Source organism: Dipodomys ordii, unplaced genomic scaffold, assembly GCF_000151885.1.
Source record: "Dipodomys ordii isolate 6190 unplaced genomic scaffold, Dord_2.0 Scaffold23, whole genome shotgun sequence".
NCBI lineage: Eukaryota > Metazoa > Chordata > Mammalia > Rodentia > Heteromyidae > Dipodomys > Dipodomys ordii.
Window position 1 is genome coordinate 3,778,859 of NW_012267239.1, and position 25,392 is coordinate 3,804,250.

The following is a 25,392-nucleotide window of genomic DNA, read 5'->3' on the forward strand; positions in this document are numbered from 1 at the left end:
CGTCTCCGCCCCGCCCCCCTGGAATTCGGATCCGGCCCGGAGGGCCGGGCGGGGCCGCGCGCTCTTAAAGGGGCCGCGCCTTTCCTGGGCGGCGGAGCGAGAGGGGGCGGGAGGACTTGGGCTCGTCCCGCCCGGTGAGGCCTGGAATCCCGGGGTGCTGCGCTATCAGGGTTCCCACGCCGCCGCCGTCCTCCTTCCTTTGGTTTCCTAAAGGAAGAGGTGGACGCTTTTAGTTGTCCACCCTCCCCGGGGGCCGGCGGCCTTCCCCGGGCAGAGGCTGCGGCTCAGCCGGTTCCGGGGATGCAGGAAGCGATAGGGCTCCCCGGCTGCAGCGTCACCTCCCACCCCGCGGCCAGATAGCCGGGCCCCCTCCCGCAGGCCCGGCGCCCCCGGGCGTGGTGGCCGGCTGGCAGGCGATGGGGACCCGCCGATGCGCGGGGGGCGGGGGCCTGGCCCGGGCCATCTGAGGGTCTGGCGGGCAGAGCTGCGCGGCGTGGAGGCGGCTGACCCCGCTGGGCTGGGGCCGAGGCCGAGGAGGGCCGGCACCACCGGGAAACCCTGCCCCCTGCTGCCGCTCAGAAGCTCAGAGCTGAATTTAATGAAGCTCCTACTGTGAGCCAGGCCGACTCTGTGCCCTTCACACAGGTCCAGGCTGGAGAGCAGCGGGTGACTGGCTAGGGGACGCCCTCATTTAAAGGCCAGAGGATCTTCTGAGCAGATGCCAGTGGCTCACGCCCGTCATCCTAGCTGCTCAGGAGGCGGAGATCTGAGGAGCAGAGTTTGAAACCAGCTTATAATCTTTGAGACTATCTTCAATTAATCAGCAACAAAAGCAGGATGTGAAGCTGTGACTCAAGTATTAGAGCACTGGCCTCGAGCAAAAAAGCTCAGGGACAGTGCCCAGGGTTCAAGGCCCAGGACCAACACAAAAAACAGAGGTGTCTGTGGCACATGGGCAAACACTAAGGGATCCTAATCATGGAAGAAGAGGTCAAAGATCTCTGAGGAAAACATAGCTAAGTCGGGGCCCAGTGGCTCAGGCCTGTAATCAATCCTAGCTACTTAGGATGAGACCTGAGGTTTGTGATTCAAAGCCAGCCTGGGCAGAAGAGTCCCCATGAGACTCTTATCTCCAGTTACCACTCAAAAACCAGAAGTAGAACTGTAGCTCAAAGTGGTAAAGTGCTAGCTTTGAGCAAAAAGAGCTCAGGTTGTTAAAGCCCCAAGACTGACCAAAGAAAAAGAAGATATATCCCAACACACAGGTTATATACTTCACCAAAGTCATGGATGTCACAAATGGTTTTTGAGTCCCTACCCACCTAAAGATGGAAGAAAAGTTCTATTCAATCTTGTGTGTGTGTGTGTGCATCCCAACACTGGTATTTGAATTCAGGGCCTAGAACTGGTTAACTGAAGATAAACCTTTTAGAGATTTTTTCTTTTTCCTTCCTTTTGCCAGAGCTGGCTTTGAACCTCCATCCTCAGATCTCAGCTTCCTGAGTAGCTGCTATGAATACAGGGGAGAGCCACCAGCACCTGGTTTGTTCAATTCGCGCTTAAGGTATATCAAGGTTTGAATTAAAGTCTTCACACTCCACGTGGGCTTTTCGGCTGTTGTTTTGGAATGGAGTCTCATGGACTTTTCTCCTTAGGCTGAATGCAGTCCCCCTCATCTCACCTGTAAGTCACTAGGATTACAGGTGTGAGCCACAGGCACTGGCTTGGAATAATAAATCTTTAAGTTACCCACCCAGGCCAATAGATCAGGCTCTAGAGGTCAATGTAATTCAGTAAATTTCTTCTAACCTTGGGATGGTGACTCTAACCAGTGAGCAATTTCCTGTTCTAGCCCATTATACTTCAATAAAAAAAAATTGTACCTGGGCTGGGAAGGTGGCTCAGTGGTAGAGCGCTTGCCTTGCATGCCTGAGGCCCTGAGTTTGATTCCTCAGCACCACATAAGAAAAAAGAAAAAAGCCGGAAGTGGCGCTGTGGCTCAAGTGGTAGAGCGCTAGCCTTGAGCTGAAGAGCTCAGGGACAGCGCCCAGGCCCAGAGTTCAAGCCCCACGACCAAAAAAAAAAAAAAAAAGTTTAAACATCATTGTCAAGCCAGGTGCTGGTGACTCACACCTATAATCCTAGCTACTCAGGAGACTGAGATCAGATCTGGAGATTGTGATTTGAAGCCAGCCTGGGCAGGAAAGTCCTTGAGATGGGCAAATAGCCAAAGTACAGCTGCGGCTCCAGTGATGGATTACCAGACTTGAATGAAAAGCTAAAGCAAGCAGGTGAGGCTTGAAGTTCTACTACTGGCACACATAAAAAAGAAGATACTGAGCCAGGTACCAGTGGCTCATGCTTATAATCCCACTCAGGAAGACCTGAAGGATTGTGGTTCAAAGCTAGCCTGGGTAGAAATACCTGATATTCTGTCCAGCAACATGTGACTGGAGGCATGGCTCAAGTGGTAGAGCACCAGCTGTAAGCTCAAGGTCATGAGCACGAGGTAGCGGGGAGGGAAAGGGAAGATTGGGATAGGAGAGAGGAGTTGAATGCCAATGGCAAGCTTAGATTTCAAGGTACTGAATTCAAACCCCATTACCAGCAAGAAAAAGAGGGGAGAGGAAAGCAGAGCTGGGTGCCAATGGCTTGGGTATACCAGTGTTTACACCTATAATCCTAGCCACTTGGAAGGCTCTGGTCTGAGGATTGATGTTTGAAGCCAGACAAGGAGTTAATTCCAGGAGACTCACGTGGAGTCACATGCTGGGTTTCTAGCAGGGGAGGTTGATTTGGTCTTAACTGGCTCCCTGTAGCTATATCTATGGTCGTGGGCAAAGGCAGGAGCAGAGCTTAGGAAACTCAGAGGTGTTGATGAGTGCTAGAGGCTTTTCTTTCCCCAGTTGTGGGGTCTGAACTTGGCTTGGGTACTATCTCTGAGCTCTTTTCATTCAAGGCTAATTAGTGCTCTGAGCCACTCCACTTCCAGTTTTTGGTTAATTGGGGACTTGTCCTCCTGGGCTGGCTTCGAACTGAGATCCACAGATCTCAGCCTCCTGAGTAGCTAAGATTAAAAGCGTAAGCCAGGCGCTGGTGGCTCATGCCTGTAATCCTAGCTACTCAGGAGGCTGAGATCTGAGGATCATGGTTCAAAGCTAGCCCCGGCAGGAAAAGTCCATGAGACTCTTATCTCCAATAAACCACCAGAAAACTGGAAATGGTGCTGTGGTTCAAGTGGTAGAGCACTAGCCTTGAGCTGAAGAGCTCAGGGACAGCGTCTAGGCGGAGTTCAAGCACCATGGCCGACCAAAATAACAAAAAAACAAAAATACCCTGTGAATTACCAGCATCCAGCTCCCACTTCTCTGAAGGAGAGTGTGCCCCATCCTTTTCCTCTCCAGGCCTTTGAGCTAGGGTTACCATCCAGGTCCATTCCAGAGCCTCCAGCTTTCTGGTTCTACGACATGAATGAGGTAGCTATGACTAGACAGTGGCTTCAGTCCTTTGGTGGGTGGCGGCCTAGAGCCCTTGAGTCCTTCTCTGAAAAAGCTGCAGTCTCTCCATTGCCTCTCTTGTTCTTTGGAGGACAAAGGGAAGTGGCAAACATTGCTGGAGGAGGACTGGGTTCTATTACCGGCAGTGCAGAGCCAGTGGTCCTGGGTATGGGTGCAGGACTTTTTTCCAGACACGGTTTCAAGATGCAGCTCAGGCTGGTATTGAGCTACTTTTGCTCAGCTTTCTTCTATTGGGCTCAGAGGTAGTGTACCTGGCTGGCAAGCAGGTGCCTCTGTTCTGTATTCCCCTTCTGCTCATCTGAGAAGTGGGCAGGAGGGAATGGATGGGTGGATGAGGCACTTGGCCTGACTCAGGAGCCGCCTGGTGGTGATATGGTGGAGGCATGGGTGGGTGGGGCCCTTGGTAGAACTCCCTTGGCTTCAAGCTGGACTGCAGTAAAATGGGAGCGCAGGGCACCTGAGGTCAGAGGCCTGTGGGTCTCAATAAGCATGGTGGGAGCCATGCATTTTTACAACTTCAGGTTGAGCCAGTCCCAGGCTAAGCCAGGGTTTCGAGAATCACTTGTTTCCTGTCCTGAAGTCAGTGTAGCTGGAGGAAGGGCTGGGACAAATAAAGATTGAGGTGGCAGCGGTGGCGCGGGTCTCTGGGGCAAGCTGGAGGACTGGGTTGAGGCTGTTCAAGCGTTTTGAATGTGCTGGTGTGGATAGGGCAGAATCAAACTCTTGTCAGCCTCCCAAGCAGCGATGGCACAGGGTGGGAATGCAGGGCCCCGAGCTTGGGAATGGAGGGCACCAGTGGCTTGGGTTGTTTCAGGAAGGCATAGGTTAATCCTTTCCAAAGGCAGAGAGGAGCAGCTTGCGGGCAGGTCGCAGGTTAAGGTGTTCTCAGGGGTAGCAGAATGAATGCATCCCAGCACAGGGAACTGCCTGGTAGGGCAGAAGACAGTTACTGGGTCCATCCCTGCTAGTTCCTGAAGGGTTGTATGTAGGTGAATGCAGAGGACAGGTGCAGAGCTATGAACCCTTCTTCCTGCTCCGTCCCCTTTCAGGTCCTTGCCTGAGGATCAACAGAAGGCTGTTCCCTTTTGTTGTCATCTAAAACCCTTTCAAGATGTCCCCTCCATAAGGAGCCATATACCATGTACCTACCCCTGGGGGGCCAGAGGCAGGCACCTGCGAACAGAGGCCGAGAAGGATGACTGTTTATAAACATTTGGAATTTTATTTAAAAAAAAAAAACCAACAAACATCACAACCATGAACATTGTTACAGTTAGAGGCCCTCTGGTTCATCCACAATGATACTGAGCATGCTCACAAGGGTTCCCATTGTTACGTCTTAAACAACCATCTTCAAAAGAAGGGGGGGGAAAAAAAAACTCAGCACACTACCATTTAACTTGTTTTAATGTTTCTCCACAAATGGTGAAAAATACTAAAGTACAGACAAGGAATAATCATAATGTTGTGACCAACATTATAAATATGGAATTATAAATTTAAAACATTTTCTGGTTTAAAAAATAAATCTGGTAGTCAATGCGGCTCTGCGGGCTGTGTCTAATAGGGCCGATCTCTGCGCTCCTGGCGGTGCTCCCCTCTGCAAGGCAAAGGGGGCCCTGTTGGCACTGGGCGGGGCAGGGAGCCCTGCCCCCGCCCCAAGCTCCCCACACCAGTGCCAGATGGATGGGAGCTGTGCGGCACTCCCCCCACCACATACTTATCCATCTTTCCAGGTCCTCCGCGTCCGCCTCTTCTTCCTCCCATCTGTTCCATCAAAGGTCCTGGGGGTCCCCCCGGCCCCCCTCGTCTTCCTCCGCCAAAGCCGCCGCGATCCATGCCACGGCCACCACGAAAGCCGCCTCTGTCTCCACCACGGCCGCCTCTGAACATGCCACCGGGGCCACCGCGGTCCATGAGGCCACCTCTACCCCCCCGCATGCCGCCGGGGCCACCTCTGCCGCGGTCACCACCTGAGGTAGCAAAGGGCGGAGGCAAAATTCCTACCTTAATGGGGAGCTGGGGCTGCCCATGGCTCACAGAAGGCTAGCGAAGGAAGCGTAGGGAACACTCTGGAAAGCTGTACCTACCCGGAGGTGGGAAGGGCGGCGGGAGAAAGCCCTCGGGTTTCGGGGCTTTGCACTGGTTGCACTCTGTTCTCCAGGCGAAGTTCTGGTTTCCACAGCCCCTGCACAAAGTCCCGACAGCACAAGTCACTGAGGAAGTCAGCTGAGCAAAGAGGGACAAAAGGCACCCCTACCGCCCACAGTCCCGGGCACAAACCACCAAGAGGATCTCCTCCATCAAGTGGCTGAGGAGCCTCCGGCAGCGTCCCCACGCAGTCACCAGCAGGCTCTGACCCCCCACCGGGAGTGGTGACACTACCAATCTGTCAAGTGAAGTACATACGGGTTGGGACACTGCCAGTCTCCAGCTCGGTGTTGGACATTGCCTCCTCCAGAAGGGTTCCCCCGGGAACCCCGTGGTCCTCTTGGGGGAAAGCCTCCTCGGTCTCCTCCACGGCCTCCCATGCGACCCATGGGACCCCCTGGACCTCCTGGGCCACCTGGACCTGAAGGAAGAACAAGTGAGCCTCTTTTTTTTTTTTTTGGGTCCGGTTGTGGGGCCTGAATTCTGGGCCTGGGCGCTGTCCCTCAGCTCTTGAGCTCAAGGCTAGCGCTCTACCATTTGAGCCACAGCACCACTTCCGGCTTTTTTCTTTTTGCTTATGTGGTGCTGAGGAATCAAACCCAGGGCCTCATGCATGCAAGGCAAGCGCTCTAGCACTGAACCACCTTCCCAGCCCAAGTGAGCCTCTTTCTAGGAGCAGCTCTGCCACAAGAAACACCAACTAGCCCACAGGCCCCAGCCCCCAGTTTGTTCACTGGACTCGCACACTAGCATTTGGCGTTTTCAGACTGAGGCCAGAGCATAGCAGCCCTGGAGTTCACATAGGCAGGCGGTGAGGTTTCCCGGGGCCAAGAAATCCCTCTTCCCTGTCCTCCACAGGCAGGTGCCGCCCACTTTCACTCGTACAGTCCTGATTCCACACTCCTTATCCACCCCCACGCTAGTGGAGGCCTCAAGGGCAGAAAGCACACTAAATGTGAGCAGCGAGTACCTCCACGCAGTGGTGGTGGCATCCCTCTGCCCTCGCGGGGCGGCATGCCACCCCTCATGCTGTTCACTGGAGGCTTCTTCCGGGCAAGAGAGACTTTAAGTTTGCTCCCTTGGAAATCTTTGCCTGGAAAGAGATGACAGAACATGGGTAAATCCAAGCGCAAGCCCTCCCTGTGAGAGGGGAGAAAACTAGAAGCCCCCTTTCTCACACCCAGCCTCCTGCTAACCCTGATGCCTCTCTCAGAAGGATCAGGCCTGCCCTTCACACCTAAGCATGATGGCGCCCAGCAGCAGGGAGGCTAAGGCAGGAGCTCCGGCTCAAAGCCCTGTATAGTTATACCTTGCAGGAAAAGGGCTGCTGGAGCTCTCACAGCAGTGCTCAGAGGAAATGGAGGCAGTTGAGCCAGCAACATAGATACTTGCAAATAGATTTTGTCAGAAGTGAAATTTCAACAGGGCTTTAACCATGTACACGTTTGCACTCAAATGCACACCGGCTAGGATTTTGTGTGTGTTGCTGAAGACTGGACTGAGCTGAGTGTTAGGTGAGCACCCTTTCATCAGAAGCTTCCAAGGGTATTCTTGGATGTGGGCCCGAAGGACAACCATTTGCAGACTAGGAAAGGGGGAGCTGTGGTTATACCTAGTAAGAGCATCAATCAGGCTCATCTTGTTCCTATGGGCTCTCAAGTTCTTCCTCCTGCTCTGCTCTACATACACAAAGGGAGAGTCCATCTGTCTTTTGTCTTTAAACTTCAGAGGTTGCATTCTAAACATCCAACATTACCAAATGATCATTACTTTTAAGTTGACAAGTACAACTACCATTCCAAGACCCTACATGTGCCTGAGGGAGAAGAGCAAAGAATGCCAGCGGGCACAGCCCTACCATCAAACCACTCCACGGCAGCCTTGGCAGTCGGCGGGTCTTCATAGGATACTGTAGCATCACCTTTGGGCTTCCCTGTTTCCTTGTCCAGGTAGATGTGGATCATGGGTTGTCCAGTTCTCTTGTTCATCTATATACAAAATATCATAGGATGTGACTAATATGTTGAGAAAGTCCCTCAGCAGGCCAAAGCAATCATTTTGTCATAGGAAGCATGCAGGCACAAGGATATTATTATTCAATCACTTGATCAGAATTATGGATGGCTCATACACTAAATCCTAGCCAATAAGGAGGCTGAGATCTAAGGATAATGGTTCAAATCTCCAATTAAGCACCAAACAACTGGAAATAGGACTGCGGCTCAAGTGGTAGAAGACTAGCTTTGAGCAAAGAAAGCTAAGGGACAGTGCCTAGGCCTTGATTTCAAGCCCCAGGACATGTACAAAAATAAAAAATAAGAACAGATCTCCGGAGCTGTTGGCATGATTGGAATACCAGCCATTCAAGAGGCCGAGACCTGTGGACTGGGGTTGGAGACCAGCCTGAGCAGAAAAATCCATGAGACTTTTACCTCCAATTAATAATGGAAGGTAGAACACTCTTTAGCTGAATCCTAATAGTAGTGCAAGTAAGTCTATAATCCTAGCTACTTAAGAGGCTGATGTAGAGGACCCCTGTTCACACATAGCCCAAACAGAAAATGTGAGCATTTGTCTCCAAAATAACCAGCAAAAAGTAGGCTGGAGGCAAGGCTTAAGCAGTACAGCATTAAGCAAGTATGCAAACGACTTTCAAATCCTAGTACCACCAAGAAGTTTGTGTGTCAGTGGGAAGCAAAGTATTCACATAGCAGGATATACGGTATACCAATATTATTCCTTCTAAAAAAGTAAAGTTAAAGGTAAGTAACAAGGAGTTTTGTTTTTTTTTGGTGCTGGCTCTGGGGCTTAAACTCAGGGTCTGAGTACTGACCCTAGCATTTCATCACTTGAACCACAGCAGTACTTCCTCCTTTGGATGGCTTATTGGAGGCGAGGCAAGAATTACATGGAGTGCTGCCTAAGTTGGCTTTGAACCAGGATCCTTAGATCTCGGCCTCCCAAGTAGCTAGGATTCTTCTTTTTTTTTGGTGCCAGTCCTGGGACTTGAATTTTTTTTTTGTTTTTTTTTGGGTCCAGTCATGGGGCCTGAACTCTGGGCCTGAGCGCTGTCCCTTAGCTCTTCAGCTCAAGGCTAGCGCTGCTACCTCTTGAGCCAAAGCACCACTTCCGGCTTTTTTCTTTTTGCTTATGTGGTGCTGAGGAATCGAACCCAGGGCCTCATGCATGCAAGGCAAGCACTCTACCACTGAGCCAACTTCCCAGCCCCAGTCCTAGGAGTTGAATGTAGAACTTGGGCATGGTACCTTCACTTTTGTGCTCAAGACTAGTGCTCTACTATTTGAACCACAGCTCCACTTCCAGCTTCTATAGTAGAGTAGCTAGGATTAAGAGGTGTAAGCTACCAACTCCTTGCTGTTTCTGTCATTTATTCAGGTATATAATGTTTAGTTAAGAAGTAGCCGGGCGCCGGTAGCTCACGCCTGTAATCCTCGCTACTCAGGAGGCTGAGATCTGAGGGTCACAGTTCAAAGCCAGCCCGGGCAGGAAAGTCCATGAGACTCCTATTTCCAATAAACCACTAGAAAACCGGAAGTGGCGCTGTAGCTCAAGTGGTAGAGCGCTCGCCTTGAGCTGAAGAGCTGAGGGACAGAGCCCAGGACCAGTTTAAGCCCCAGGACCGACCAAAAAAAAAAAAAAAAGTAGCAGCCGTGCTGGGGCTGGGAAGGTGGCTCAGGGTTAGAGCACTTGCCTTGCATGCTTGAGGCCCTGGATTACATTCTTCAGCACCACATAAGCAAAAAGAAACGGAAGTGGCTCTGTGGCTCAAGTGGTGGAGTGCTAGCCTTGAGCTGAAGAGCTGAGGGATAGTACCCAGGCCCAGAGTTCAGGCACATGAATGGACTCCCCCCCCACCAAAAGTAGCCGTGCTACCAATTTTTAAAATATGAAGTGTAGCTCAAGTGGAAGTGTAGCTGTCTAAGACCCTAAGTTTAAACCCTAGTATTGTCAAAAAAATTTGAAAGCAAAAGTTTTTTTCAATACTATGTCCTTAGCCTGGTACTGGTTGCTCACATCTATGGTTTGAAGCCAGCTTGGGCATGACTCATATTTCCAATTAATCACCAAAAAGCATTCACTATGCATTCATGTGCTAAAAATTTTATACAAAGTTATGCCAAAATCAATTGTGCAATTTTTTTTTGTTTTTGGTGGCATTGACATTTGAACTCAGGGCTTCAGGCTAACTAAGCTGGCCCTGAAATTAAAAATTAGATGGAGTTAACAAGGAACTAGGTTTTGAAGATGTTCAAATTCAGGAGTCCATAAACTGCTGAGGGCAGATGATCACACAAACTGAACAAAACTTAGCTGGGCGCTGGTGGCTCACCACCAGCCTGTAATTCTAGCTACTCAGGAGGCTGAGATCTGAGGGTCATGGTTCAAAGCCAGCCCGGGCAGGAAAAGTCCTTGAAATTCTTATCTCTAATAAACATCCAGAAAACCAGAAGTGGCATTGTGGCTCAAGTGGTAGAGCTCTAGCCTTGAGTTGAAGAGCTCAGGGACAGCGCCTATGCCCAGAATTCAAGCCCCCTGACTAAAAAAAACCAAAACAACAACAACAAACTTGCATAGATGAAACTCAATAAATGCAGCTACAACAGTCAATATACATGGGGAAGACGGAGAGGAAACATAGGCAAACCATTAAGGAATCAATTGGTTAAGGCAGCACTGTGGCTCAAATGGTAGAATGCTAGCCTTGAGCACAAAGAGGCTCAGGGCCAGCACCCAGACCCCAAATACAAGTTCCACAACTGACAAAAAAAAAAAAAAGAAAAGAAGGGGCTGGGAAGGTGGCTCAGTGGTAGAATGCTTGCCTTGCATGCCTGAGGCCCTGGGTTCGATTCCTCAGCACCACATAAGCAAAAAGAAAAAAGCCGGAAGTGGCTCTGTGGCTTAAGTGGTAGGGCACTAGCCTTGAGCTGAAGAGCTGAGGGACAGCGCCTAGGCCCAGAGTTCAGGCCCACGACCAGACCAAAAAAAAGAAAAGAATATGGTCACACAAAAATAAGGCATAGCTGGGCTCATATCTATAATCCTAGCTACTCGGGAGGCTGAGATCTGATGATCACTGTTCAAAGCCAGCCAGGGAAAGAAAGTCTACAAGACTCTCAGATCCAATTAACGACACAAAAACCAGAAGCAGCACAGTAGCTCAAGTGGTGGAGCACTTGCCTTGAGCTGAAGAGTTCAGGGATAGGGCCTAGGCCCCAGACTTCAAGCCCACTACCAACAAAAAAGTGCATAAACAGAAGATATTTACAAAACACATGGAGCAACATCAGGAAATAGTGGTACCAGAAGTCAATGAAAGATAACCCAATGAAAATTGAGCATAAGACAAACAGGCATTCCAAAGCAAAGGTATATACTCATTAACATCAACTTATTAATTTCAAAATTACTCCTCCTAGCATTTTCATGGTCATCCACAGGCACAGAGTGGCAATAATTGAAACCTCAGCTCTGAGACCATTTAAGACATCTGTAGGTGGAGCCTTAGGTGTACTCACAGTGTATTTATAAATCCAATGTGCTATCTGTGCTTGTTAAGTAGAATACGGAATTCCCAAATTTTGGGTTACTGACTTAAGCATCTTCCTACCTTAAGCTCTTTCTATACTTTTCTTGATTTTCTTCTGCAACACCTTGCATGTAACACACAAATTATTTCTTTTTTGGGGGTGGGGAAGGACAGTCCTGGGGCTTGAATTCAGGGTCTGGGCACAGTCACTGAGCTTCTTTTGCTCAAGGCTAGTGCTCTACCATTTGAGCCACAGCGCCATTTCCGGCTTTTTCTGCTATGTGGTGCTGAGGAATTGAACCCAGGGCCTCATACATGACAGGCAAGTACACTACCACTGAGCCACCTTCCCAGCCAAGAAAATTTTTTGTCAGTTGTGGGGCTTGAACTCAGGGCCTAGGTGTTGTCCCTGAGCTTCTTTGTGTTCAGGGTTAACACTCTACAACTTGATCCACAGAGCCACCTCTAGTTTTTTTTTTTGGGGGGTCCGGTTGTGGGGCCTGAACTCTGGGCCTGGGTGCTGTCCCTTAGCTCTTCAGCTCAAGGCTAGCGCTCTACACTTGAGCCACAGCACCACTTCCGGCTTTTTTCTTTTTGCTTATGTGGTGCTGAGGAATCGAACCCAGGGCCTCAGGCATGCAAGGCATGTGCTCTACCACTGAGCCATCTTCCCAGCCCCACCTCTAGTTTTTTAAACCACAATCCTCAGATCTCAGCCTCCTGAGTAGCTAGGATTACAGATGTGAGCCACTAGCACCCAGCTGAGGAAAAAAAAATTGCCAAGCAAGAGTGCAAGACGCTGAGTTCAAGACCCAGTACTTATGTCTGTATATCCCTGCAAACACATGCACACACATGCACACACACACACACACATATATATCTTATGCTGTTTATGTTCACAAAGTAGTATTCATATAAGAATTTTTAGTTGATAATTATAAAAAAAAAACCTTAGGTTTTTGACTATGTTAATGTGCTTGGCATTTTGTTCCTATCACAAAATGGCTAGTAGATAGGTGCCAATAACTCATGCACTATCCTAAGTATGCAGGAGGCTAAGACACGGACAGTGGAGGTTCAAATCTAGGCTTGGCAGAAAAGTCGAGACTCCATCTTCAATTAATTAACAAAATGGTTGGGCTGGGAAGGTGGCTCAGTGGTAGAGTGCATGCCTTGCATGCCAGAGGCACTGGGTTCGATTCCTCAGCACCACATAAGCAAAAAGAAAAAAGCCGGAAGTGGTGCTTTGGCTCAAGGGGTAGCAGCGCTAGCCTTGAGCTGAAGAGCTGAGGGACAGTGCGCAGGCCCAGAGTTCAGGCCCCATGATCAGACCCCCCCCCAAAATAAATTAACAAAATGGTAAGCTGAAAGCATAGCTCAAGTAATAAAAGTACTAAGTGTGAGTAAAAAAGCCAAGCCCGAGCACAAGGCCAAGTTCAAGCCCTAGTACTTTCACTAAAAACCAAAGCCACCCCTAACCCCTCACACCCAAAAGAACAAAAAACTACTGCTACCACAACAAAATTAGCTAGTTTTTCTATTTTTTTTTTTGGATGGGGTCGGTCCTGGGGCTTTAACATCTGGCTTTCAAGTCATTAATTGGAAGTTAAGAGTGACGGGGGCGGGGGGGGGGGGGGGGGGTGTTGTTTTTTTTTGGGGGGGGGGGGGGGGGGGGGGGGGGGGGGGGTGAGGGGAGGCGCGGGGCTGGGAAGGTGGCTCAGTGGTAGAGTGCTTGTTTTATATGCATGAGGCCCTGGGTTCTATTCCTCAGCACTAGGAAAGCAGAAAAAGCTGCAAGTGGCATGCTAGCCTTGAGCTGAAGAGCTCTAGCCTTGAGCTGAAGAGCTCAAGGATAGCACCTAGGCCCAGAGTTCAGGCCCCACGACTTACACAAACAAACAAAAGTGTTTCTCTGCCTGGGCTGGCTTCAAATGTGATCCTCAGAACTCAACCTCTTGAGTAACTAGGATTACACTGGTGGTAGTACTGGCGTTTGGCTCAGCTCGTTTTTCAAGGGGAGTGTTTTCCTCCCTTTTGTGGTGCTGGAGATTGTATGGTATATGCAAGCACTCTACCACTGAGATACCATTGCCAATGGTCATTTTTTGGAGACAGGATCTCACTTTGTAGCCCAGATCAATCTTGAACTTGCAGTCCTCCTGCCTCTATCTCCTGAATGCTAAGATTACAGGTATGTGCCACATGCAGGAGAGGATTTTAAGGAATTAACAAGCTGTCCAGAAAGAAACCAGAAAACTTTAGAAACAATTCTTAATGTGAACTGAATCTCTTTTGAAGTGTTGTATAGTCTAATTTCTGCCAGATCAACCAGTTGTGCTTTACTTACCTTAACAATCCCACACTGTTTAAAGAAGTCTGCTAGATCATCAAGAGTCACGTTGTCATTTAATCCTTGCACATAAATTGCACTGTTGTCAGAGTCTTCATCAGGATCTATAGGAGGGCCTTCCAGAAAACAAAAGACAGAAAGGAGTGACTACTGCAATTGGAGGTGTTTTTTTTTTTTTTGAGACAGGGTCTATGTAGCCTAGGCTGCCTCAATCTCACCATCTCCTGCTCAGACTTGGTTCCAAGGCCTAAGATAACTTTTTGTTTTTTGTCAGTTGTGGCGTTTGAACTTAGGGCCTTAGTGCCACCTCTGAGCTCTTTTGCTCAAGGTTAGGATTCTGCCATTTTGAGCCATAGTTATACTTCTGGTTTTCTGGTGGTTATTGGAGAAGAGTTTTGTAGACTTTCTTTCCTGGGCTGGCTTTGAACCACCATCCTCAAATCTGAGCCTCCTGATTAGGATTATAGGCATGAGCTACTAATTCCTACCTCTGAGATTACTTTTACTGGGGATTGAACCCAAGGCCTTGCACTTATAGGCAAAGCATTCCACCACTTGATCTATATCCCTCTCTCCCTCCCACAAAGGCTCTGGACTCCATCTTGCCAAGCGCCTGCCTCAGCAGTCTGAGCCCCAGGGTAACAGGTCTGGTACAATCACTTAGAAGTTAAAGAATTCAAAATTACCTAGATCAAGATCTGGTCCTTCATCCATGGGTCCTGCCAACCAGGAAAGATCATACAAAATCCTGTTAGTGCACGTCTTGCAAGCTATAAACCTTACAAACACACACAGCTATCTACTATACCACCATTTGATGGGGATTCATTAAATTCAAAATGACCCACACTGCTAAAATGGAGCAGTGCCTCTTTAACATCTGTGCAAAGTTTCTAGGGTTTGCTTTTTTTTCTTTGCTGGTTTGCTTCTAAACCATTAACCAAATACACTTTTAATGCTTATGTGCCAAATTAGTGTTAAATTTTTTAAGTCAAATTTTTTCCTCCAAATAAACCAAATTTAAAAACTGTACTCTCCCCCATATTACAGAAGCAGTTGCTCAATACTTCAAGTTACCCTTTGTTTTGTAACCATAGGTTAACCTTATTACCCCTAAGACAATGCCGGCAGTACCCATTAGTCTCTTTTGTATAGATCATTTTTAAACCGCTATGAAACTAATAAAAATTATAGTTTTCTAATAACTGACTGTATTTTTTTAAACACTATCCATGGTAATACTCAAAAACTTACCACCAGGCTTATTGAAGCCACCTCGCTCTCCAGCGCTGCTGGGGGGATAAACGAAGAAATGAAGGCCTTTCCCTTTAAAAGCCAGTACCGCTCTGAGCCTTGGGGGGGCTCGTGGGGAAGAAGGGCACTGGCTAAACACATCTCCAAACAATGCATCTCTCTCATCTTGTCACTATGCCTTTCTTCAGGGCAGCTTGCTCAAATTTCCTTAATATACAACCTTGCTTGTCTGATTGGATACACCAGTGTGGTTGGTTCCTTTCATTTCGGGGGCTGGTATTAATAGTGCAATACTTGGCAAATTAGGGAGGAAAAACTAGATCCCAACCCCCACCCCCATTAGCTGAAAACCCAGGAGAAGAGGAACAAGCAGAGGGAAACAGCTTTCCATATTCATAAAGGTGCACCCTCAACCTCTCCCAGGGGAGAGCCAAATGAGGCCCTGGACTTCCTAACAAGGCACAGTATTCTAAGCAGGAGACAACCACAGTAAATGCTACAACACACATCAGAGGACGCGTCCAGCCAGTCTTCAGCACAAAGCCATACAGTTGAGGACCCTAATGGACTTAACAATCGCTGTGAAAGGAGAATTTACAACAAATACCAAGGCTTAACGGTCTGGGGGTGCAACTTTATAGACATATCAGTTAAGAATAACTATGGCAGTATTAAAGTCACATATTTAAAAACTGTAAAGAGGGGAGGGGGAATATGAATTGGGCTTTTTTGGTTAGACTATTTTTTAAGGAAAAAAACAAAACAAAGCAAAACATTAAATAAAGGCAGTTCCCTACAGGGAAGCCCAGTTTGTTCTAACCAGTATTGCACCTTTAATACCTGAATATACAATTTCAAGCTGTTGCATGCAGCTTTGTTTCTTTTTTTAAAATTACACACCATAAAATGTTCTCTCTCTTTAAACACAAAAGTTTACACTTTAATGTTATACAATTCTAGAGTATTATAACTCCTCTGGTTCATTATTACCAAACAACAAGTATGCAGTTACCAAAGTTACAGAAGGATTCCATTTATACAATGAATACATTTTGTTAAAAATATTCTATGTATATTTTTCCTCTCCATATGGACACCGTGTCTAGTCCCACTTTTCATTATGCTGCCGGCTGAGTACTGAGTACGGGTACTTTTTAAGTATTGAAGTGTATACAAGGCTCTCACTTTGTAACCTGTAGCATATAAATGCGACAAAGCATGTTAAAAAGTTTCCACGTTTAACAGCCAATGAAAATATCAAAATATTGAGGCAATGAAAAAGGGCATGTTAACAACATTGAGTGCCTTACCTGCTGAAGACACTGAAAACCATCACCACACCACAATAAAAAGGGGAAGGGGAATGGCCCTGGCATATCCCCCCAGGATTCACCAGACTGCTTTCACAGTCTGTTGAAAACCTATGGGGAAGGTCATGGTCTCTTCTATGGATCCAGGAGAGACTTCTCATCCAGAAAGAGGGCCCCCTCTAATAGTCTAGCAAAATCAGTACAATCATTACTTGTGGAGTATTGAAATGAATAAACTTGAAATTATTTTTGTAATTGAAAAATACTGAGAATTCTAGGTGATTTGAGACGTGATGATAGTAATTTCAAGTGTCTATGTCTATTTTAACCCATAAAGAAGTGAAACCTTTATAATGGAATGATAATTCTCCAAATGGGAAGACTGACTTTATATCAAATTATTCATAATTTTTGCATGTTCTGAAATTATTTTCTTCCAATAAAGATTTCACCAAAGACTTATTTTTTAAAGTTATACAGAATATGTAAGACAGTATTATTGTTAAACAGTGAAGATTTGCAATAATTCAAGGATCAACTTTTTATCATTAATTTTACAATGTTTCTGTGCAAAAATGCTATTCAATTTTTCCTTGAACAGTGGATATCAAGTTCAATTTATACTTGACATTCTGCATAACTTTTTTTTTTTTACTAGTTTATATAGGGACAGAACACACACAGAACTAAACTTTCTGGATTATGTTAACCACCAACATTATACCTCACCTTCATCAAGTACAGACCAGGAAGGGAAGAGGGAATGGGAGGAGGGAAGGGAACAGAAGGGAAGGGATGGGAAGGGCAGAGGTAAGCAGGGTCATGTTATTGATCTAACAAGTTTTCTAAACCAGATTGTACCATCAATCAGAATGGCCAAACCGATTTAGACTTTAAAAATCTCCAATGAGGAGCAATTCCATATTTTATAAACATTACTCTGCAAAGAAACTACTTTGAATTTTCTGTGCTCCAACCAAACTCTATGCACCAGGTGTATCTTAGGCCAAAGTTTACGGCTATGGGACCAAAACCTTCTATAATTATGCTCAACAATTCTGAGTATCAACAGAAGTTGGGGACAGACATTGTGGAAAACAGCTGCAATTCTTTTCTGCAGTATATACACCAGGTATGGCAAGAAGACAACCACTCAGGCATTAGTTAAAAACTTAAGGGTGTTAGAAAAGTTGTGTGTGTTCCATCCCAATCTATTACCCACAGAGGGTTTCCACCTCTGAAAAATCACGAAGGGAACTGAAAGCTCTAGTTTCAAAACCATTCTTTGTTTTCCCCAACCCAACAAAGTACTTGGCAGGGAAAAAAAGCAAACTGCCACTTAGTAGTATATATGCCGCAAAGATGACATTTCCATGATTTAGAAAACGGCTTGGGCTCTACAGATTGTCCATGGAAATGCTGAATAAAATTTATGTCTTTCAGTCCCTTCTTGCCACTGAAAATCCTATGGATGAAACAAAATTAGGTAAAAGGAGAAAAGGTTTGCTCTTACCCCATTCCACCGCGTCCTCCTCCCCGCCCACCTCTGCTCATGCCTCCACGATCAAATCCCCCTCTTCCCCTGCCCCGGTTATCAGGGCCACTCATGCTCCGGTTTTCTCCTGGTCCGGAAAATCCTCCAGACTCCTGCCCATAAACACCCATGCTACTGGGGTGGTCCTGTCGGAATGAACCTGAGGAAAAATTCACATCTGTAAGCCACAGATCAGCATTTACACACCTTACCTTTCTGATACACTTTTGCCTGGAATTCTAGGACTCTCAAATACAAGGTACTACCTTCTTTACATCACAGTAAAAACATACTTTTTTTTTTTTGGGGGGGGAGGGGGGTGTTGAGATGGAGTGAGTGACAAAGTCTTAACCAGACCAGGCAGGCCTTAGCCTTCCAAGTGCTAATATTACAGGTGTGTACCACTATGCCTGGTACCAGGCTCTTGAAAGTTTAACAAAACTATGGCTCATTAAGGCTAAACAAAACCTTAGAATACACCACTTTCAAACAACAGACAAGTCTTCTGGCCATATATATACATGGGACATATACATACATATATATATATATATATATTAGACTACACTGAGGAAACTAGAGCTCAGTTTTTTAGAACCTCAGCAGGTTGCTAAGGAATGGGCTCCATCAAGGAGCACTACTTACAAAACATGCCCACAGTAGGAAAATAATAGTTCTAGATTTCCAGTTACTTTTTTATACACAAGAACTACAAGTATTGGGGCAGAGCTCAGCTGTATAGACTGGCAGCTTGTGCAAGGCCTTGAGTCCACTCCTTGGCACCAACTCTACTAAAATTAAACTTCAGCCAGGCACTGTAATCTTATTCAGGAGGCTGAGATCTGAGGATCATGGTTCAAAGCCAGCCTGTGCAGAAAAGTCCATGAGACTCATCTCTGATTAACCACCAGAGAACTGAAGTGGGATTGTGGCTCAGAGTACTAGCCCTGAACAAAAGTCTCAAAGGATAACACCCAGACTCTGAGTTCAAGACCAACCAAAAGAAACACACAAAAAAATATCCCCTCAAAAAACAAAACACCAAAAGAACCAACCAAATGAAGCCAGGCAACCGCACCGGTGCCTCATGCCTGTAATCCTAGCTACTCAGGAGGCTGAGATCTGAGGATCACAGTTCAAAGCCAGCCAGGGCGGGAACGTCCGTGAGACTCTACCACTAGGAAAACCGGAAGTGGTACTGTGGCTCAAGCAGTAGAGTACTCGCCTTGAGTTGAAGAGTGCAGGGACAGTGCCCAAGCCCAGAGTTCAAGCCCCATGACCGACAAAAACAAAAAACAAACCAAATGAAACCAACAAATGAACAAAAGCAAAAACAAAACAACAACAAAAACAAGTATTCTGTGAAGAAAATTTTTTGTTTTGCCTATGTGTTTTGGGGTTTTGGCTACCAAAGTCATACGGCTTTCTGTAGCTGCCTGCCAATTCTGTTAATGACTTTTTGGGTGGGCAGGCCGTAAAGAATGCTGGTCACTCTTCACCCCCGTATAAGAACGCCTGCTTCACTCACTGCATACAACCTGCCAAAGAGATCAAGACTAGCAGGCAATGTCTAATAGGGCAAAAAATGCTATCTCTTTTCTTTTGCAGTATGGCACATTAGCAACAACTAAATTGAAGCACACGCTCCATGTTCAGAGACTTCAAGCACAATCATTATTTGTTTTTCTCTCTTAGCAACTCACTCTGCTGCCCGTAGCTGCTGCTCTGTTGGCTATATTGACTTGGAGCCTGGCTGTAAGATCCAGTCTGGGGGGGGTAACTAGTGGGAGGCTGCTGCCCATAGCTGCTTTGTTGACCATAGCTACTCTGTTGTCCATAGCTGCTTGGCTGCCCATAGGTGTTCTGCTGAGAGTAACTGCTCTGATCATAACTGGTCGGTTGTGTAGAGGAATAGCTGGAAAAAAAAAAAACAACGAGAGGTTAGATTGTGAGAACAAGCTCCTGAATATGAGATATTTACAGGTGTCACATTCCTATTTTACCATAGCAAGTCCCCACCCTCCACTTGAAAGACTAGCACATTTGGGATATGCTTCCTGTAAGAAAGAATGTATACATGTGCATTTAGGAAAGGCTAACCCCCACAAAAAAAAGCATTGAGAAAAAGTAGGAGGATTTAAGAAGAAGTTTCAAGACTACATCCAATTTTTTGGGGGGGTCAGTTGTGGGACTTAAACTCTGGGCCTAGGTGCTGACCCTGAGCTCTTCAGCCTAAGGCTACGGCTACCACTTAAGCCACAGTGCCACTTCTAGTTTTCTGTAGGTAAAAGTCTCAGACTTTCCTGCCTGGACTGTCTTTGAACTATGATCCGCATTATTATTTATTTTTTTTTTTGTCAGTCGTGGGGCTTGAACTCTGGGCTTGGGTGCTGCCCCTGTACTCTTCAGCTCAAGGCGAGCGCTTTACCACTTGAGCTACCATGCCACTTCCAGTTTTCTATTGGTTTATTGGAGATAAGATTCTCATGGAGTTTCTTGCCCAGGCTGGCTCTGAACCGCGATCCTCAGATCTCAGCCTCCTGAGTAGCATGAGCCACCGGTGCCCAGCTATGTATTTTTAATTTTAACTTAAAAACATTATTATAAAGGCAATGTACAGAAGGGTTATAGTTACATAAGTGAGGCACATTTCTTTTTGGACAGTATCACCCCTTCTCCCTCACTCTCTCCCAGTTTTTCCATCTTGTCCCCACCCACAAGTTGTGTAAGTTCATTTCCAATGTATTGTGTAATGAGTATAACTGTTGCACTCCAATACTTTTTTTGTGTGATACTGAAGTCTGAACTCAAGGGCCTTATGCCTGCTGAGAAGGTACTCTACCACTTGTACCAAGCCCCTAGTGCTTTCTGCTTTATTTTTTGAATAGGGCCTTATGTTTATACTAGCCTGGACAGTAACTCTCCCATCTCTACCTCCTGAATAGCTGGCATTACAGGCAATGAGCCATCGCAACACACTCATCTTACATTCATTTCTTTATTGGTGCTAGTCCAGACACCAGCCTGGGAGCTGTCCCTGAGCTTTTTTGCTCAAGGCTAGTGCTTTACCACTCAGACCACAGATCCACTTCTGGTTAATTAGAGGTATGAGTCACATAGACTTACCCATGCTCAGTCTTTAAACCACAATTCTCAGGTCTCAGCCTCCTGCATAGGCATGAGTCAACTGGTACCTGGCTCACTTACTTTTAAACCCTCATCAGAGTATGTCAACTTAGGTCATCTTACAAATATCAAACACACACACAAGCATAGAAAAACTTCTTAAAATCTATCCTAGTCTTGTTCAAGATGGTGCATCTTTGTCATCACAACCTGTTCTGATCTTGACCTCATCCTTTGTCAATCTGCTTTATTTATTTATTTTTGGGTCCAGTCGTGGGGCCTGAACTCTGGGCCTGGGCGCTGTCCCTCAGCTCTTCAGCTCAAGGCTAGCGCTCTACCACTTGAGCCACAGCACCACTTCCGGCTATTTTTTTTTTTGCTTATGTGGTGCTGAGGAATAGAACCCAGGGCCTTGAGCATGCAAGGCAAGCGCTCTACCACTGAGCCACCTTCCCAGCCCCCCCCCCCGTTTTTTTAAATTGGCTGTGGGGCTTCAACTCTGGGCCTGGGCGCTGCCCCTCAGCTCTTCAGCTCAAGGAGAGTGCCCTACCACTTGAGCTACGTCACTTCTGGTTTTCTGGTGACTAACAGGAGATAAGAGTCTCATGGCGGGGCTGGGAAGGTGGCTCAATGGTAAAGCACTTGCCTTGCATGCTTGAGGCCCTGGGTTTGATTCCTCAGCACCCATAAGCAAAAAAAAAAATAGCCGGAAGTGGTGCTGTGGCTCAAGTGGTAGAACGCTAGCCTTGAGCTGAAGAGCTGAGGGACAGCGCCCAGGCTCAGAGTTCAGGCCCACGACTGGACCCAAAAAAAAACAAAAACAAGAGTCTCATGGCCTTCCTTGCCCTGCCTAGGCCGGCTCTGAACTGTGATCCTCAGATCTCAGCCTCCAGAGTAGCTAGGATTACAGGCATGGGCTACTGGTGCCTGGCTTTGCAAATTTATCTTATAAGTCTCTCTAAGGGACCAGAATAAGGCAGAGATGTGGATGCACCACTCCCAAATGTTTAGAGTAACTGGCCAGTTATCTCCCACCACCCATGAAGTAAATGAGAATCCCAAATACCAAGGGAAGAAATCCAGGAGTCTTCACTACCACTTAAGTCCCAACAGATTATGCCACAGCCACAGCTGAGTGACCTATAGCTATTTTTTTAAACAAAGCCCCACGAATCAGTAGATAGCCCAGAAAGTATGTGGAAATACTGGTTTCTTCACTGAATTAAATGGGCCACAAGTTCCCGCTTTCCAATGGAAAAGGGACTAGCTGCCAGTGATCAGGAAACAGCTGTTTTAAAGTGGTTAAGTCTGAAGATTAAGGAAAAAAGAACAAAAAAAAGGATGACTTCTCAAAAACCATTTCACATATAAAACTCTCCAGCAATGACAAACTGTTGTATGAAAGCAATACATGGGACCCTACATATTGGTTAACATTATCAAACCCCTAATCAACTGAAAGGGAGCTCTTCTACGAATCAGCCAGTTAGCTTAATATAACTACCATACAGGCTGTCAATATTAGGTGTAAACTATTAAGTGGCTTCAATTACTCACTGTGCATTTTAGAAGTAATTTCACGACTGTTTGCCAGAGCTAATTTCTTACCTCTATAGCTGATAAAAACTCTAGGTTACAAGTTGATCTTGTTTATTCCCTAAAAAGTCTTCATTCAAATCAGAATTCAGTATTCCTTCAAGACTGTATGCAGAAGCCACCTAAGGGCATTGTCTAAAGCAAAGACCTGAAATCTTCTGTTAAGTAATAATACATACTATTTATGTGCTTACCAGTCATGGGGCATGAGTTTTGTTGGACTTAATGTTCACTCCATGGCTGGATAGCCAGTTAAGAATTTATATTCGCCTATGTTCTTTACGTTTATCAAGTCTCTACATAATATAGACCAAAAGATATTAAATGTGTCAGCTAATACTTGACTTCTTAAATATGGATATAACCTTTACTGATAATTGGGTCACAGGACTGTATCATGACTCCCATGATGCTACCCTCCCTCTTGCACTGTGAACTACATCCATGCTTTTCCCAGGGAAAAAGCTGTTATCCATTTACAGACTCAATAAACCAAAGATAAAAATATGCAGAGCATACTTCATTTCTTTCTGAATTTAGAAAAGTAAAAACAAAATAGAAATAAGATAAAGCAAAATAAAAATAAAAAGTAAAAAGTCTCCTCTTTCTCCCCAAAACAGGTTCTGCAAGCAATCTACTGAGTGGCATTCTTCATTTTGGGCCTTGGATGGCACCATTTTAATGATTAATGGAGAATACCTTTGTGCTGTCTTCCAGCACACTTTTTTTCTGAAATGACAGTAAAACCACAATCAACACTTAAAAATATGACAGTAACTATTAAAAGGGAGCTAAAGTTTATGTATACAGTTGCTCTTTCTCTCAAATCCAAAGCTGATTGATCATTTAGGAACAAGTGAACGAGGCCTTACCTTGCAGGTGCAGCGGCAGCCGGCTGCTGCCCATAGGTTGGGTAAGCAGGCTGAGTGCCATATGCAGACTGAGCTGCATAGGAGGCCTGAGTGGTGGTGACTGTAGCAGTGGTGGTGTCATAAGCACCTGTGCCATACCCCTGGACAGGCTGGCTGTATGCCTGGGGGGCAGTTGGAGTAGTATAACCTAGGACAAAAGAGAGCTGGATCAAATATCTGGCCCCTCAGAGATCTGCCTAAATATTTGTTAATAGAATAATCTGTAAACCAGCCACTTTAAAACACAAGATTTAATCCCTGTAAAAATCTTCCCTTCAGTAAGAGTTGCAACAAACCAGTATTTAAAGCCTGAGTCCTTTGACAACTGTTTTCAGTAAAGTACTACCTCACTAGCTTTCAAACTGCACCTAACAGAAAAGAGGAAAAAGCATGCTATAGAAAACGGTTGCTACAGATATCAGGCTTCCTCTGCCCTCTTTAACATGCAGAGTAGGAGACAGGACTACCTTTTTCACTGATTTGGCAGATTTGTTGAGAAGGCTGCCTTAAATTTCTCAGTAATAAATTACTTCCAAAAACCTTCAGTATGGGCTGGGAAGGTGGCTCAGTGGTAGAGCGCTTGCCTTGCATGCATGAGGCCCTGGGTTCAATTCCCCAGCACCACATAAGCAAAAAGAAAAAAAAGCCGGAAGTGGTGCTGTGGCTTAAGTGGTAGAGCACTAGCCTTGTGCTGAAAGCTGAAGGACAGCACCCAGGCCTAGAGTTCAGGCCCCACGACTGGACCCCCCCCCCAAAAAACCCAAAAACTTCAGTATGGGCTGGGAATGTGGCTTAGTGGTAGAGTGCTTGCCTAGCATACATGAAGCCCTGGGTTCGATTCCTCAGTACCACATACACAGAAAAAGCCATAAGTGGTGCTGTGGCGCAGTGGTAGAGTGCTAACCTTAAGCAAAAAAGCTCAGGGACAGTGCCCAGGCTCTGAGTACAAGCCCAGAATTGGCACAAAGCAAAACCAAACCTTCAGCAGGAAATCAAATGTTCCAAAAAGGCAGATAAAAAGCAAGTAACATAGCATTTTAAAATAGTTACAAAATGGGCTGGGAATGTGGCTTAGTGGTAGAGTGCTTGCCTAGTATGCATGAAGCCCTGGATTAGATTCCACAGAACTATATAAACAGAAAAGGCTGGAAGTAGCGATATGGCTCAAGTGGTAGAGTACTACCCTGGAGGCAAAAGAAGCTCAGGGACAGTGCCCAGACCCCGAGTTCAGACCCCAGGACTGACAAATAAAAAAGCTACAAAATAATGACCTAGGTACTACTTTAAGCAATATTATCTATAATGTGGATACTAATCCATTACTTTCTCAGCTCTTCAGGCTCAAGGCTAGTGCTCCACCACTTGAACCACAGCACCACTTCCCATTTTCTGGTGGTTTACTGGAGGTAAGAGTTTCACGGCCTTTCCTGCCGAGGCTGGCTTTGAACCACAATCCTTAGATCTCAGCCTCCTGAGTAGCTAGGATTACTGGAGTGAGCCAAGGGCGCCAGGCTAATCCATTACTAAGACAAGGGTTTTGTTTTTGTTGGTCGTGGAACTTTCAGGGCCTGGGAGCTGTCCTTGAGCTTTTCTGCTCAGGGCTAGCTCTCTATCACTTTGAGCCTCAATACCACTTCCCAGTTTTCTGATGGTTATTGGAGATAAGAGTCTCAAGGATGAAAATTGCCTGCCCCGGGCTGACTATGAACTGTGATCCTCAGATCTTAGCCTCCTGAATAGCTAGTATTACGGGTGAGAGCCACCAGCACTCAGCTCTAAAACAGGGTTTTATTATTCAGACTAGACTGATCTCAAACTCTACCCTCTTGCCCCAGTGTCTGGAGGACAGGTATGAGCATGTGCCACCAGCATGGCTTCACATGTAATTACTTTATTTCAGACCTATACACTGCTCCACAAAGCACTTTATGTGTAATTTAAGGAAACAATTCTAGAGAACATGTGTTTAATTTTCAGTGACTTATAACATTTGATTGAACATTGAGGAAATAGCCCTTAAAAATACTTGCTACCAGAGCTTAGGTTAAAATAACATGAATAACTGAAAATATACTATGAATTATATTTGCT

At 46.2% G+C, this 25,392-nt stretch overlaps 1 protein-coding gene across 1 annotated transcript in view; it reads right to left on the bottom strand.

Moving 5' to 3' along the window:
* Positions 1–4,714: 4,714 nt before the first annotated feature.
* The window catches only part of Ewsr1 (EWS RNA-binding protein 1), a 53,389-nt gene continuing 32,711 nt past the window's right edge, over positions 4,715–25,392 (bottom strand). The window contains exons 5-16 of the mRNA XM_013014376.1: positions 23,263–23,449; positions 19,372–19,583; positions 17,648–17,828; positions 14,825–14,862; positions 14,257–14,289; positions 13,568–13,686; positions 7,528–7,657; positions 6,640–6,762; positions 5,928–6,090; positions 5,609–5,706; positions 5,239–5,491; positions 4,715–5,118 (exon numbers count right to left, since the gene is read on the bottom strand). Coding sequence (XP_012869830.1) covers positions 5,079–5,118; positions 5,239–5,491; positions 5,609–5,706; positions 5,928–6,090; positions 6,640–6,762; positions 7,528–7,657; positions 13,568–13,686; positions 14,257–14,289; positions 14,825–14,862; positions 17,648–17,828; positions 19,372–19,583; positions 23,263–23,449 — 1,577 coding nt within the window. The 3' untranslated portion in view covers positions 4,715–5,078. The remainder of the gene's footprint in view (positions 5,119–5,238; positions 5,492–5,608; positions 5,707–5,927; positions 6,091–6,639; positions 6,763–7,527; positions 7,658–13,567; positions 13,687–14,256; positions 14,290–14,824; positions 14,863–17,647; positions 17,829–19,371; positions 19,584–23,262; positions 23,450–25,392) is intronic.